Source organism: Hyperolius riggenbachi, chromosome 6, assembly GCF_040937935.1.
Source record: "Hyperolius riggenbachi isolate aHypRig1 chromosome 6, aHypRig1.pri, whole genome shotgun sequence".
Taxonomy (NCBI): domain Eukaryota; kingdom Metazoa; phylum Chordata; class Amphibia; order Anura; family Hyperoliidae; genus Hyperolius; species Hyperolius riggenbachi.
This window is the reverse complement of record NC_090651.1, coordinates 23,457,001-23,473,105: the sequence shown is the minus strand read 5'-3', so window position 1 is coordinate 23,473,105 and position 16,105 is coordinate 23,457,001. Positions and strand designations below refer to the sequence as shown.

General features: G+C 46.8%; 1 protein-coding gene across 1 annotated transcript in view; it reads left to right on the top strand.

The window, feature by feature from the left end:
- Positions 1–4,751: 4,751 nt before the first annotated feature.
- Positions 4,752–16,105, top strand: part of FAM151A (family with sequence similarity 151 member A) — a 31,308-nt gene continuing 19,954 nt past the window's right edge. Inside the window, exons 1-2 of the mRNA XM_068239011.1 lie at positions 4,752–5,301; positions 13,594–13,737. Coding sequence (XP_068095112.1) covers positions 5,187–5,301; positions 13,594–13,737 — 259 coding nt within the window. The 5' untranslated portion in view covers positions 4,752–5,186. The remainder of the gene's footprint in view (positions 5,302–13,593; positions 13,738–16,105) is intronic.

Genomic DNA, 16,105 nt, shown 5'->3' with positions numbered 1-16,105 from the left:
CATCTGTGCCCTGTGGTGGCTGTGTTTTGCGGAGACAGTCCTGTGTTGTGAAGTGCTGTGTCCATTGGCCATTGTGTCACCCTACCATGTTTGTACCACACACCATGGAGGTGGGAAGAGGCGCCCAGGAAATATAAAATACTGTATATACTCGCATATAAGCCTAATTTTTTAGCACAAAAAAAATGTGCTGAAAAGCTACCCCCTCGGCTTATATGCGAGTCAGTGGAGCAGAATAGATGGTGGAGGAAGGTTTGTTACTGGCAGAGGAGCGTAAGGAGCTTGCACTAGTGATCCTGCTCTTGCCAGCTGGCTCCCTGCTGTGTCCGTGTCCACCCATCCCCTGCAACATGGTGTGCAGAGTGGGCTGCTAAAGGCTACCTGTGTCCCCTGGCTTGTGGAGTAGAGCGTGCCAGTGGTGCAATGATCGGGATTCTTCCTGTGTTGCAATCGCTGTGTCTGATATCTATGACGCCATCTAGTGGGGCCTTGAGACACAGCTGTATCATCCTTGGGGCACATCTGGCTAAGGAGAGAGGGAATTACTTCTACTGGGGGCACATCTGGCTACTATGGCAAGGGGTTAGCCTGGGGAGGGGGCTTATATGAGAGTCAATTACTTTTTTCTGGTTTCTGAGGGAAAAGTGGGTACTTCGGCTTATAAGCAGGTCGGCTTATATGCGAGTATATACGGTACATTACAATCTGTAAAAATTACAAGGATGACACAAATATAAGGTAAACAATGTTTTATTTTTTGCACTAGGGCAACGCGTTTTGTGAGCATACACAACTTCATCAGGCCAAATATCAGTGCTGGTATAAAAAAAAATAGCCAGGCATTGAGCGCCTCTATGTATTTAATTTTTTTCTGGTGCCTCTTTCCCCCATTGTCCTTGTTCCTGCCAGCTGACAGGTCCTCTTAGCCTGTGTTTTTCAAGAGAGCGTTCAAAGTCCAGTGGGGAATCCTGTACCCGTGGGGAGACGGTTATTCTCCCAAAGGCTGTATTGTCTGGTTGCCCTTTACAGCAGCCTCATCTTGTGAGTACCACCCTTTACTTTAGCTCAGTGATGGCTAACCTTGGCACTCCAACTGTGGTGGAACTACAAGTCCCATGAGGCATTGCAATACTCTGACAGTTCTAAGCAGGCAGAGGCATGATGGGATATGTAGTTTTGTCACAGCTGGAGTGCCAAGGTTATCCATCACTGCTATAGCTACTCCACCTGACAGAGAATACTACACTATCCCGGCTCCCGCTGTGTGTTCGATTTTCAAAGTTTTATTAACTCTCAAGTCATGTTCATACCGCATCTCTTCTGTGCTCCACCATGTCTTCAAACAGAAGGTATTTGCCATAATTCAGGCTGGAGTGGACATATGTCTCCCACAATGCTTCACTGCTGAATATACAAATCTTCTTTGTTGTCCCTGAAAGCTAACCACACCTCCAGAACCGCTGGAATGCAATGATGTGTCAGCTTGTTAATTTTACAGAGCCATAATAATCCAACATGCATACAGACTGTTTCACATTGGTTGGTCCTCATCACTGCATGGCATGGATTAATGTGGCTCTATGGGGTAAGGAGGCTTTTTGTTCTCTTTCAGCCCATTACACACGCCTAGGAGTTCTCCATGAGCTTGCTGGGCAATTTGTAACTCTGGGTGTTTCAAGTTCTACCCCATAGAGCCACGTTAATCCATGCCATGCACTGATGAGGATCAACCAATCCATAACAGTCTGTATGCATGTTGGATTAGTTTGGCACTATTCAAATGAATAGAACTGAACATTGACACTTGAAAGGGAACCTGAACTGAGTAAAATTATTTAAAATAAACACATGCACATGACGTAGCTGCAAATGAATATTACATACTTACCTCGCCATCAGTTCCTCTCAGAAGCTCAACATTTTCTTCTTACAGTGATCCCATCCAGTTCTGACAAGATTTTGCATGAATTGAAACATACCAGTTGCTGTCAGTTATATATCAGCAGCTGTCAGTTACAACTGAATGTGCAAGGTAATGTCCATGTTTCCCTATGGTTCAAGTGGGGCGATATTACAGTTTAACAGTGTGCTGACCAGGAAGCTGTGATGGGGTAATGGCCATTTTTAAAACGGAGGACGGAGAATTCCATTGATCACAGTGGACAAATGGGACGCAGGAGAGGAGAAAGAGATTGAGGAGTAAACTACACAGGAGGTAAGTATGACCTGTGTATGGTTATTTTGACTTTTTATTTTCAGTTCAGGTTCTCTTTAAGGCAATTATGATAGGCGAATATAGTATTGACTGACATTAAAAAAAAGGTTGCCCACACCTTTAAAATATGTTGATCTTAAAGTGGAACTGTAGTGAAAATAACAATGAATAAAATCTTCCTTTTTTACAATATTCGTTTAGAGATTATTTAGTCAGTGTTTGCTCATTGCAAAAACTTTCCTCTCCCTCTTGTACATTATGAAATGTATCGCTGGTGGTGACAACTTTAGTCCTGGCGAGTGAACTCTGCAGAATGTTTGTTTACTGAGAGTCCTAAAGCCAGTACAAAATATACCTGGTCTCCCAGAATGCACTGGGAGGAGAGTTCTGCACGTCTAAACAGCTGTGAAATCACTTTGAGGGTGGAGTTCCATATATATATAGAGAGAGAGAGAGAGAGAGAGAGAGAGAGATATTTTAAGTACTCCTGATGCTGCACCCAGTTACTGTAAAATTGGGTATCCTGATTAATTTACTACATTCTACTATGTGTCACACTACAGGGCCTCTTTAAAGGGGGCATACTGATTTTTTTTAAAACGAGTGAACACAGAAGTGGCGAACTGTAAACCCCCCTTCTTTATAAATGGGCTGCTGCTTAGACCCGGCTCGCGCAAACTCTCATTCGGCGTCACGTTTAGCCGATGCTAAAAAGTTCTCTACAAGCGATCAGAGAAGCATTCGGCATCGGTTGCCTTAGTTTGGTAAACGTGCCTCGTTTTTACCCCCGCAGGGGGACATGGAAGCACCGTGCTAATTGATGCTGGGCGCTGCATATAGCACCCAGGATGAAAGACGATGGGCTTGAGCGCGGCATATGGACGAACAACGGGGGAAAGCAAGTAGTGAGGTTTAACCACTTGAGGACTGCGGCGTTAACACCCCCCCACCCAGTGACCAGACCATTTTCACTTAATTGGTCCACTGCAGCTTTAAGGCAAACCTGCAGGGCCGCACAACTCAGCACACAAGTGATTCCCCCCTCCTTTTCCCCCCCACCAACAGAGCTCTCTGTTGGTGGGGTCTGATCGCCCCTACATTGTTTATTTTTTAATCAATATTTATATTAAAGATTTTTAAATAAATGTAACTTTTTTTTTTAGTTTTGCCCCATTCCCCTCCCTCCCCCCAGCCAGCCAAACGCGCAATCGGCTCTCATAGGCTTCAGGCTATGAGAGCCGATCGCTCTCTTGTCCCCCAGGGGGACAGCCGTGTCACACAGCTGTCCCCAGTACAACACTGCTGCTGATCGCAGTGCTGTACAAAGTAATTAGACGCCGCGATTGCCGCTCGGAGACTGAAGGCTGGGCAGAGCTCCGCACCCCAAGCAGGAGATGTGCGCGCATGGTGCGCGCGATCTCCTGCTAGCCTCAAAGAAGACCGTTCACGCCAATCGGGTGTGGGCTCCATTCATCTAACTACTCACCCTACAGTCCTGGGCTCCCTTCATCTGCACAAACTCCCCCCCCCCTTAATCCTGGGCTCCCTTCATCTGCAGGAACTCCTCCCTCTACAGTCCTGGGCTCCCTTCATCTACAAGAACTCCTCCCCCAGGGGCGTAGCAATAGCCATAGCAGCCAAAGCGTCTGCTATGGGGCCCTGGAGCATAGGGGGCCCAGGTGTTACCTAATGTATTTACTATTAACTTTCTTGTGTTTATCCACCCTCTGACTTTGTCTCAGTGCCGATGAATTATGTACAGTTATTGTTACATAGTTACAGTATTTGGGTTGAAAAAAGACATACGTCCATCTAGTTCAACCAGAGTACAAAGTACAACACCAGCCTGCTCCCTCACATATCCCTGTTGATCCAGGGGAAGGCGAAAAAACCCCCACAAGGCATGGGCCAATTAGCCCCAAAAGGGAAAAAATTCCTTCCCGACTCCAGATGGCAATCAGATAAAATCATTGGGCATTACCTAGTAATTGTAGCCATGGATGTCCCTCAACGCAAGGAACGCATCTAAGCCCCCTTTAAATGCAGGTATAGAATTTGCCATAACTACTTCCTGTGGCAATGCATTCCACATCTTAATCACTCTTACTGTAAAGAACCCTTTCCTAAATAATCGGCTAAAACGTTTTCAGCCCTGCCTCCCCGGGCAGCAAAATCCACGATCAGGAAAGTCGTGGATTTTTCCCCCGGTATTTGGAGGTGATTAAGCCCTCGTTTTGCCACGGGATAGCGGTGTTTCAACAGTGCTATTAATTATAAAGAGGTCTGGCTAAAGAAAAGTGTTAATTTTGAAGGCTTCAGAGTGCCTACATCTGAGGCCCCCATGAAAGTTTTGCCGTAGGGCCCCACGATCCCTAGCTACGCTACTGCCTCCCCCTTGGGTCCAGATATGGTGTCCTCCCAGCAAAATATTGGTTTCAGGTCTGGAAAATTAAATCTGTGTATGAAGAGTTTACAGTTGAACGACTCCTGGTTTTACTATTAACGATAACTTCAGAATAAGCGGAGCGTACTTTCTCTGGAAACTGCTTTGTCAGGGAGGGGCGTGAGGCAGTAACTGGAGCCGACCGATGCTGGGCGTTCTGAGGAATATGACCATAATACATACATGCTGTTTTACTGTCAGGGAAAGGGCTGAATTTCTGCTGCAATGGGAAAGAATGCTGAGAGCAAAGGTTCCAAAGGCAGAGTTCTGTGGCGTATCCTGTGTCGCTTATAGAATAGGGCTGTTGTTAGACAGAGGGGCAGCCAGAGTCTATCCTGTAATGTGAGAAGGTATCTTGCTTCTCAGGAAGGCAGAACTTTTTATTGTGGGCTCAGATAAAGTAAAGAAAGCTTAGCAGGGTCTGCTTACACCCATAGGAGGACTCGGCAGATCGGTAAGTCCTCGTAACCGGCTTGGTGTGAAGGAGACGCTCTTACTCGGACATCTGAGGGGGTTCTTGGATTGACGATGAAGCGCTGCACATTGTCGGACCTGAGGACGGTAGCCGGAGTGTGCGTATTCCTGGGGGTTTGTGTCACCATCGCTGCCCTGTGCCTCACCCTAGGACAACCTCCGAAAAAAGGTACCGATGACCGACAGACTTAGCAAAACGTTCAAAATCTATTGTTACTCTGTAGTACTGGGCCAAGCCCTATCCCATAGAACCATATCAATCCCTGCCATGCACTGAGGAAGACTGAAGTCTGAGACAGGCTGTCTGCATGTGGGCTTGCTGTGGCTGTAAATTTGAAGTTATACAGTTTGGGCAACCTTGTTAATTGTCATAATTTTCCTCTATAAATCATTGGTTGTTATGATAAAAAATGTCAGTTAAATATATTATATAGGAGACACACATAGTGATATTTGAGAAGTGAAATGAAGCTTTTTGGATTTACAGAAATTGTGCAATAATTGTTTAAACAAAATTAGGCACGAGCATAAATTTGGGCACCACAAAAAAGAAATGAAATCAATATTTAGTAGATCCTCCTTTTGCAGAAATTACAGCCTCCAAATGCTTCCTTTAGCTTCCAATGAGAGTCTGGATTCTGGTTGAAGGTATTTTGGACCATTCCTCTTTACAAAACATCTCTAGTTCATTCAGGTTTGATGGCTTCCGAGCATGGACAGCTCTCTTTAACTCACACCACAGATTTTCAATTATATTCAGGTCTGGGGACTGGTGGCCATTCCAGAACATTGTACTTGTTCCTCTGCATGAATGCCTTAGTGGATTTTGAGCAGTGTTTAGGGTCATTGTCTCATTGAAAGATCCATCCTTTGTGCAGCTTCAGCCTTGTTACTGATTCCTGGACATTGGTCTCCAGAATCTGCTGATACTGAGTGGAATCCATGCGTCCCTCAACTTTGACAAGATTCCCAGTCCCTGCACTGGCCACACAGCCCCACAGCATGATGGAACCACCACCATATTTTCCTGTAGGTAGCAGGTGTTTCTCTTGGAATGCGGTGTTATTTTTCCTCCATGCATAACGCTCTTTGTTATGCCCAAATAACTCAATTTTAGTTTAATCAGTCCACAGCACCTTATTCCAAAATGAAGCTGGCTTGTCCAAATGTGCTTTAGCATACCTCAAACGGCTCTGTTTGTGCTGTGGGCAGAGAAAAGGCTTCCTCTGCATCACTCTCTCATACAGCATCTCCTTGTGTAAAGTGTGCCAAATGGTTGAACGATGCACAGTGACTCCATCTGCAGCAAGATGATGTGGTAGGTCTTTGGTGCTGGTCTGTGGGTTGACTCTGTCTGTTATCATCATTTGTCGATTCTGTTTATCCAAGATTTTTCTTGGCCTGCCACTTCGAGCCTTAACTTGAACTGAGCCTGTGATCTTCCATTTCCTCAATATGTTCTTAACTGTGGAAACAGACAGCTGAAATTTCTGAGGCAGCTTTCTGTATTCTTCCCCATACCATGATGGTGAACAATCTTTGTCTTCAGGTTATTTGAGAGTTGTTTTGAGACCCCCGTGTTGCTACTCTTCAGAGGAAATTAAAAGAGGAGGGAAACTTACAATTTACCCCCTTAAATGCTCATTTTCATAATTGGATTCACCTGTGTATGTAGGTCGGGGGTCACGGAGCTTACCAAGCCAATTTGAGTTCCAATAATTAGTTCTAAAGCCTTTGAATCAATAAAATGACAACAGTGCCCAAATGTATGCACCTGTCTAATTTTATTTAAACTATTATTGCACACTTTCTGTAAATCCAATAAACTTAATTTTACTTCTTAAATATCACTGTGCGTCTCCTATATGATATATTTAAAGAGAAACTCCGACCAAGAATTTAACTTTATCCCAATCAGTAGCTGATACCCCCTTTTACATGAGAAATCTATTCCTTTTCACAAACAGACCATCGGGGGCGCTGTATGACTGATATTGTAGTGAAACCCTTCCACAAGAAGCTCTGAGGACCGTGGTACTCCTGGCAGTTTCCTGTCTGTGAACATTGTTGCATTGTGGGAAATAGCTGTTTACAGCCAACAGTAAAAATGTCACCATGTGATAAATGTCAGAATGTAAATACGGGAGAGGAAGGATTTTACAATGGGCAAACACTGACTAAATCATTTATACATAATTATTGTAAAAATGAAGCACTTTTTTATTACATTATTTTCGCTGGAGTTCCTCTTTAACTGACATTTGTTATCGTAACAACCAACAATTTATACAGGAAAATCATGACGATTAACAAGGTTGCCCAAACTTTCTCATCCCACTGTAGGTTTGCTATTCACCAGCTGTTCTGGATGTACACACCCGTTTGTGATGCCATCTGGTGGCCATGTGATGGGGTTGCTGAACCAAGTTATGGGAAAGCAACCTTGAGCATGGGACGCAACCTCCATTGACGTATTACGCCTCCATGCGTACGTCAATGGCTGTATGCGTAGTTACGTACGCGTGATATGACGCAGAATATTTCAGTTCTCGGATGCAACCTCCATTGACGTCAGTAGCGTACGTTAATGGCGGTATGCGTAGTTACGTACGCGTAATGCGGCGCAGCGAACCGGAAGTGTTTCTTCCCCTGCTATAAATTCCGGAAGCGGATAGCCGCGATTGCCACACTGCCTCTGAAGACGCTGTAAAGCGAAACGGACGTTAGGCGGGCCGTTACCACCACCACCATGCCCCACAACCTCAACTGACCACAACGGGTATGTGCACATTATTTGACAATATGCAATAATAACTTTTAGCAAATTGGAAGAGCCAGTAGAAATAAAGCTCTTTTTATACCAATGATGCAGTGCCGGATCTTTATATCCTTACTTGCCGAATGAACCTGATGTCTGTTTTTCTCTGGATCCTGAGCATGCTGTTTTGGAACGTGTGACATACCCAGGAATTGTTTTATCCACAAGCTCACAAGAAGTGAATTGTGTGCACGCTGTCGTAGTGCCAGTCTCTGTGTGCTCCATTGCTATACCAACTGTTCTGGATGTAAGCCTGGCTTCAGGGGCATAAAGAAATAATTTGCATATTCAGTAGCGGTGCATTGTGGGTAACCACAGATGTTCACTTAAAGCTGAATTATTGCAAATAACTTCCGTTTTAAGAAGGCAAAACCCACTGAGCATCTTTTTTACCCAGACAACCAATCCTCTGTTAGAGTAGACCACAAGTGTCGAACTCCAGTCCTCGAAGGCCATATCCATTCCAGTGTTTAGGATGGACTGAGAAGACAGTTGACAAGGATGCAAGTCGCCTTGTTTAAAAGTGTGCCCGCTATTTGTAGCCGTGATCAGCATAGCAGGCGGCGTGCTATGATAAAAGGCTAGGCACCACGAAGAGGGGAGGTTAAAAAGGACCCTGAGCAGTAGATAAAAATTAAATTGGTAGTTACCTGGGTCTTCATCCAGCCCACAGTAGGCCGCGAGGTTCCCCCGGCATCCTCCTGGCTCCTCTACCTACATGCCTGATATGATCATCTGCAGGTGAAATGAAACTTGTCATAGAAGAGAGACTTGTAGGAGAAGAGCTGCCCAGAGAGATCAATGAGGAACGACTGCAGTGCAGAGATTCAGGGATTGCCCACTTGGCCCTAGAAAAAACCCAGCTAATTGACCAGTGGAAAAACAAAAAGAAGCTGCTCCAGCCTCCACCTCACTACATATCGCTGTGCTGTGTGTGGAAGGGTGCAGAAGACAGGAACACCACTCCTAACGACCATATGAAGCTAAGTTGTCCGCACTCCTTCATGGTATTAAAAATCCATATCTTTATTCGATCACCATTAAAAGGTACAACAGTGGTACATGGCAGCACGAGAGCTGACACGTTTCCGACCCTCCTTAGTCGTAGGTCATCCCTTTTGTCGACCGCTCCACCAGGGCCGGATTACCGACCAGGCAACAAAAGCAATCGCTTGGGGCCCTATTCAGAGTCAAAGGGGCCCCATCAGCACATAAACCAGCCCTCGTATATCCTGTCAGCGGTGGCTGGATGGTATAATGGTTAAAGGGACTCTGAGCAGTGCAGTAACTATGGAAAGATGCATATCATTTTAAAGCTCTCTTTCTCCTCTTTCCAATGATATATAAACGGCCCCCCTATGCCTTTTAGTTTTCGCTATTTTCGCGATTGAAATCGCGGCCACAGTACGACTTTTCTCCAAAGTCGGCAGCTCGATTCAGCACAATGCAATGAAATATAAGGAACCCAGGGGGATATAATTACAAACATCATGCTGATAGATGTGAGGATGTAATTAATTAGTTGTGCGTATGCTTAAAGGCATACCCACAGGCACTGCTCGGAATCCCTTTAAGGGCTCTGCCTCTGACAAAGGAGACCAGGGTTCGAATCTCGGCTCTGCCTGTTCAGTAAGCCAGCACCTATTCAGTAGGAGACCTTAGGCAAGTCTCTCTAACACTGCTTCTGCCTACAGAGCGCGCCCTAGTGGCGGCAGCTCTGGCGCTTTGAGTCCGCCAGGAGAAAAGCACGATATAAATGTTATTTGTCTTGTCAAATGATGCCGGGCGCTGCTGATTGTCTTCAGAGCCAGGCTCTGTGCGCTCTGCCGCTGCCCACTCCGCCCTCCCTTACCACAGAGAACCACAGCTGCAGCAAGAATGATAGCAGCAGATGGCAAACGCTCACTCACCTATCTATGATCCAAGCGATAGAGATCCCGTCATTTGAAACCCATCTGTCTCTTCTACAGTGCAGCCGCTCGCTCTGAACTTCCTGATTCTCAGATCAGACAGGAAGTAGGAAGTAGTAATAGTAGTAGTAACAGAGCGGCAGCACTCTAGAGGAGACAGATGGGCTCCGGATGATGGGACCTCTATTGCTTGGATCGCAATAGGTGAATGTGAGTCATCTGGTGCTGTCATTCTCCCCCGCTGCGGCTGCCTTCTCTGCTGGACTATCGTATTCACTGGGATGGAGGCTGCATGGTGGCTGTCTAGTTTGGGAGGAAATCGGTTGTTCGGTGGTGGGGGTGGTTACGGCTTCTGGTTTGGCATTGTCCAGAGCTTTCTGCTATTGCCAGGCTGGAGATGCAGGGGGAAAGTGCTGCTGCTGTGATATCTGGTGCCCTCTTCACAGGGGTGCCCTAGCCTCGAGTGCAAATGTCCCAGCCATTCATCTCTCACTCTGCATTTTGCCGCTGCTATTCCCTGCATTGTGCACCCACCGAGGAAAGCGGGCTGTTGCCCATAGCAACCAGTAGCTCGGCTGCCCCGGTGTGTGCGGCATGTTGCTGTGCAGCTGCATCTTCTGATTTGATTATGACATGATGGGGGGCCCAAATCAGTTACTTTGCTTAGGGCCCCATTTAGCCTTAATCCGGCTCTGCGCTCCACACCTATTGGGGTGAACGCTGCGGCAGCCCCAGGACACTCCACACCAATTGGCGTGAAGTCCTAGGGGCGGAGATTGCAGGGGATTGCACGCTGCTGCGCACGCATCCCTGCTTGAATGACGAAGCTCTGCTGCGTCATCAGCCTCCCATCGGCGATCCAGGGGGCCCTGTCCTGAGAGGGGGCCCTGTCCTGAGAGACTGACAACTAAGGGCAAGGAAAGAGAAAACTTTCTGCTCTCTGCACAATTGTTCTAATGAGTGCATCTGCTCAGCCACTGATAACAAATCCTATAAAGTTTTGTAGACAAAGATTTGTAGACTGTCCCTATTCAGTGTACAGGGGAAGAGGGCCCCATCCAAAGTTTTGCAGGGGGTCCCAGTAATTTGTAGTTACGTCCCTGCGTGTGAGAAAGCTCTGTTGGTGGGCAGAAAAGGGGGAGGGGAAGAATCACTAATGTGCGGAGTTGTAAGGCCCTGCAGAGAGCCCTTAAAGCTTTAAGACCGCGGTCCTTAAGTGGTTAAAGGGAAGGTTCAGGGAAACGTTTAAAAAAATAAAAATCCATATCCACTTACCTGGGGCTTCCTCCAGCCCGTGGCAGGCAGGAGGTGCCCTCGCCGCCGCTCCAGAGGCTTCCGGTCGTCTTCGGTGGCCGACCCGACCTGGCCAGGCCGGCTGCCAGGACGGGCTCTTCTGCGTCCCACGTGGGCGCGCTGACGTCACCGGACGTCCTCCGGGCCCATCCTTGGAGCGCAGAAGAGCCCAACCTGGCAGCCGGCCTGGCCAGGTCGGGTCGGCCACCGAAGACGACCGGAAGCCTCTGGAGCGGCGGCGAGGGCACCTCCTGCCTGCCACGGGCTGGAGGAAGCCCCAGGTAAGTGGATATGGATTTTTATTTTTTTAAACGTTTCCCTGAACCTTCCCTTTAAAGGGAACCTGAAGTGAGAACAATATGGAGGCTGCCATATTAATTTCCTTTTAAACAATACCAGTTGCCTGGCAGCCCTGCTGATCTATTTGGCTGCAGTAGTAGATTGTGTCAGATCTGGCAAAAATGTCAAAATCCCCTTATCTTCTGCATGCTTGTTCGGGATCTATAGCTAAAAGTATTAGAGGGGGAGGGTCAGCAGGACTTCCAGGCAACTAGTATTGCCTAAAATGAATTAAATATGGCAGCCTCCATACCCCTCTCACTGCCCTTATCTTCTCTTGTGATGTATGGGTTTTTTGTATCGCTAGCCAAAACATGTGTATATAAATTAATGATAATCCACTTTCAGCAACTAAGCTAGTGTTAGAAGAAAACATATAACTAACTGTGTGTTATGAAAAGGGTTTTATGACTTTCAAAATTAATCCTTTGCCAGGGCAAAAAAAAAATGAACTTGTCATTGAACTTGTCTATATAGAGATCAGTTAGACCTGGTGGTAGTTCCTGTAGACAGAAGAAGTTGGATAGAACTGCATGGCATTCCTAAAGGCAGAGGACAGGTGGATCTGGTAAGAGTTCCTGTAGGCAGAGGACAACTGGATTTGGTAGGAGTTCCTGTAGGCAGAGGACAACTGGATCTGGTAGGATATAAGGGAAGACGCCGAGAGCCCAGTATAGTGTAGTATGTACTGTAAATTGGGTATGGAAGGTAAGTATAGGTAGGTTATACTCACAAACAAGGGTTACCGTCCAGGTAACCACTATGAAGGCAGGTGAGGAGATTAGACCTGTCCCCACTCAGGATTAAGAAGTCGCTCTCTGTAGATCAGGAAAAAAGAAGAATTCCCCTCCACCAGGGGTGGAAACAACTGCAAAAGTAGTACAGAGGCGCCAACAGGGTAAAAACAATATTTCTTTAAAATGGATAAAATGAAGTAGGTAGCGGTGGACTTACCCCTCCAAAACAGACACAAAAATTGCTGTTTTAAGCAAAAATCAGTTTATTTACATACTCCAAACAAGGTGCAACGCGTTTCGCGGGTATATCCCACTTCCTCAGGCAATAAATAGGAGTATATCACCAATGCGGTCCGGTACATAGCCTGGCGCCTCAGAGACAGAGGCGCCAGGCTATGTACCGGACCGCATTGGTGATATACTCCTAGTTATTGCCTGAGGAAGTGGGATATACCCGCGAAACGCGTTGCACCTTGTTTGGAGTATGTAAATAAACTGATTTTTGCTTAAAACAGCAATTTTTGTGTCTGTTTTGGAGGGGTAAGTCCACCGCTACCTACTTCATTTTATCCATTTTAAAGAAATATTGTTTTTACTCTGTTGGCGCCTCTGTACTACTTTTGGATCTGGTAGGAGTTCCTGTAGGCAGAGGACAACTGAATCTGGTAGGAGTTCCTGTAGGCAGAGGACAACTGGATCTGGTAGGAGTTCCTATAGGCAGAGGACAGCTGGATCTGGTAGGAGTTCCTGTAGGCAGAGGACATCTACAGTAGATCTGGTAGAAGTTCCTGTAGGCAGAGGACAGCTGGATCTGGTAGGAGTTCCTGTAGGCAGAGGACATCTAAATCTGGTGGGAGTTCCTGTAGGCAGAGGACAGCTGGATCTGGTAGGAGTTCCTGTAGGCAGAGGACAGCTGGATCTGGTAGGAGTTTCTGTAGGCAGAGGATAGCTGGATCTGGTTGGAGTTCCTGTAGGTAGAGGACGACTGGATCTGGTATGATATTATATAAATGTAGAGTTCAATCTTGGATGAAATCCTGAAGATAGAGCTCAGCTGGTGGACATGGTTGCCGGTAGGTGATCTTGTAAATAGACGGCAGCCGGACCTAGTAGGTTATAGTGAACAGTAAACCACTGGACATGGTAGGTGACCGTGTAAGAGAGTACAGCTGGATGCGGTAGGTAATCCTGTGAATATAGAACCTCTGGATCTGGTAGTTTATCCTTTGATTATAGGACAGATGGATGGGTGATGCTATGAATAGAGTTCAGAAGGACCTGGTTGGCTCTCCCATAGATGGCAAACAGTTTAGCTATTAGAAGGTATATATCATAGCTGGATGTAACTCTCTTGGTCTTCCTAGGAGACTCCAAGCCTTCATTCGACACTGGAGGGGACATGCTGGATTATCTTGTGTCCGTTGGAGAGATCTCATCCAAGGATGGATTACTGGTCACCTGGGCTCATGCAGCCAACAACAAGAGCGAGATGCAGGAGGCTTTAGACAGTAAGTTGAATTTCTGGTGTGTGTTTATTTTTTAGAAGCTTCACAGAAACTTCCCCCATCTCTTTCTTTCACCTCTGACACTGTGGTTGTCCTTGGCAGGTTTTGGCACACGGTATAATTGTTATGTATGGGGGGGAGTTGTGTAAAACTTGCAGTGGGGCCCAGAGCTTCTTAGCTATGCCACTGCCCGGATGGGTCACCTCCTTTGCAGGAGGCTGAGACCCCTCCGCCCTGCTCCCCCCCCCCCCCAAGACACAGCATGAACAGATCCCCCCCGCCCTGCACGGTGAATGTAAAAGTAAGTACTGCGCAGGGGAGGACTGGGACCTTTCAGCCTGGGGGGAAAACACCAACTAGAGGCCCGTTTCCATGGCAACCCCAGCCCAAATGACATCATACACGCACACCACGTGCTACATGCTGGTAGTCATGTGAGGCGCCCATGTGGAAATACAGCAAGGACACTTTCAGGGCAGTGTGACAGGTAAAGTATAACTGCACAGGCACCGGGGGTCACATAATACATTTGGAGGGATGACAGCAAAGGGTTTCCATTGTGTCCGGCGTTCGTGATTATCGCACGTCGTTACCGCTGCGCACCAAATCAACCACATCGGCCTGAGATTTCCCAGCATCTCAGACTCAACCAATTTCCGACCAAAATCAGTAAAAATGGTCAATTGGGCATGCTTGTTGCTGCACCGATTTTCACCCAATCCGATAGTAATTATCAAAACAGTTGGTTGATCGCTGAGACAACAGATGTATGGCCATATTAATTCCCCAAGATCCCCCCCCCCCCCTCACACACACACACACAGAGACAGAGGTTTTGTTCTATGGACCCTGTAGGCAAGCCTCTGCTCTGCATCTTGCTGTGAACATTTACCAGCTTACCCATCCTCTAATTGCTCCGTAATTGCACCTTTATTTCTCTCAGCCAGCCTAATGTTTCACATTGCCTTATACAAAAACCTGAATGCAACAGGCACTGTACCAGCCCTAAATCATTAAATGAGAGGCAGCCTGGGGGGAAATCTCCCCCTTTCCCCCCTGGCCAGTCCTCCCCTGGTACTGCGGGGGACATGAGTGATCTGTTTAGAACAATTGGTTAGAGTTAATCGTCAACTTTCTGCATATGATTTGCGTAGTGCCAAGTTCTGATTCTGCTCAGGTGATTTCTGCTTCCACCGACCTGTTATTTCCCTGTTATTTTCCAATCCACACTCAGTTCCATGCACACCTGTGGCAGCCATCACTTTTCAGTCTACTACTCTCTGGTTAGATTATGTACTACCTAGAGCTGTCCTGTGACGGAGGGGAGGAGGAGGGAGGGGGTGTAGGAGGTGGAGTCGTCCTTTAGCGTCACAGCTGCCTCAGGCTCTGGGCCTGGGCTCCGCCCTCTCGTGGTCTCTCGGTTACATGGCTACACAATGGATAAAGCGCTGTGGTAAGGTGATCCTGTGCGATGCGCTTACACTTTACTCACAGTTCACAGAGAACAGTCAGAGCCGCCAGGAAGCCCAGCTACCCTCTCTCTGTTACATAAGAAGCTTCTTCCTGTGACTGAATAAAGTTCTCTCCAGCCAGAGGGGCTGATATAGAATTTGTTCCACTCTGTAAAGCTTCTAGCAGTGTAGACCTTCCCTTTTTTTGTGTGTGGATCTCATTAAACGCTACCTGAAGGGAGAGGACTATGGAGGCTGCCATTTTCATTCCCTTATAGACAATGCCACAGTTGCGGTTGTCATGCTGAGCTTTTTGCTTTAGTCTCACACGTACAACAAGCATGCAGCCAGCGGAGTCAGACTAAAGTCCAGAGTAAAAGCATCTGAGTACCTAAAAATTGGCCCTAGACTACAATGGACATAATATAAGAGAGGGTGACACCGAGAGCCCGATATGGTGTAGTATGTACTGGATAGTTGGGGTGAGGGTGTAATTGTAAGACTGATACTCACAAATCTGGGTTACCTTCCGGGTAACCACTGTACAGGCAGGTGGGGAGATTAGACCTGTCCTGACTTAGGATTAAGACGTCGCTCTCTGTAGATAGGAAAAAAGGGGCCAAATCCCCTCCACCAGGGGTAAACACAATTTGTAAGCAAAGTTACAGAGGCGCCCGACGGGCTCCACCAGCCAGCACCCACCGCACCGATATTACTACTCTCACCTGTAATGGTATGTGCAATAGCTCTATTTCACCACTACTGTATAATACTATGAGTTGATTTATACATGTGTTGAATTTGGATAATAAAGCAGCTTTGTAGCAGTGCCAGTTCATCATCCTTCTCTACGTAAATGACCTACACACCGTCTCACCTCCCCCAACATTGCAGAGTAGCACAGCGGAGAAGTGTAACAT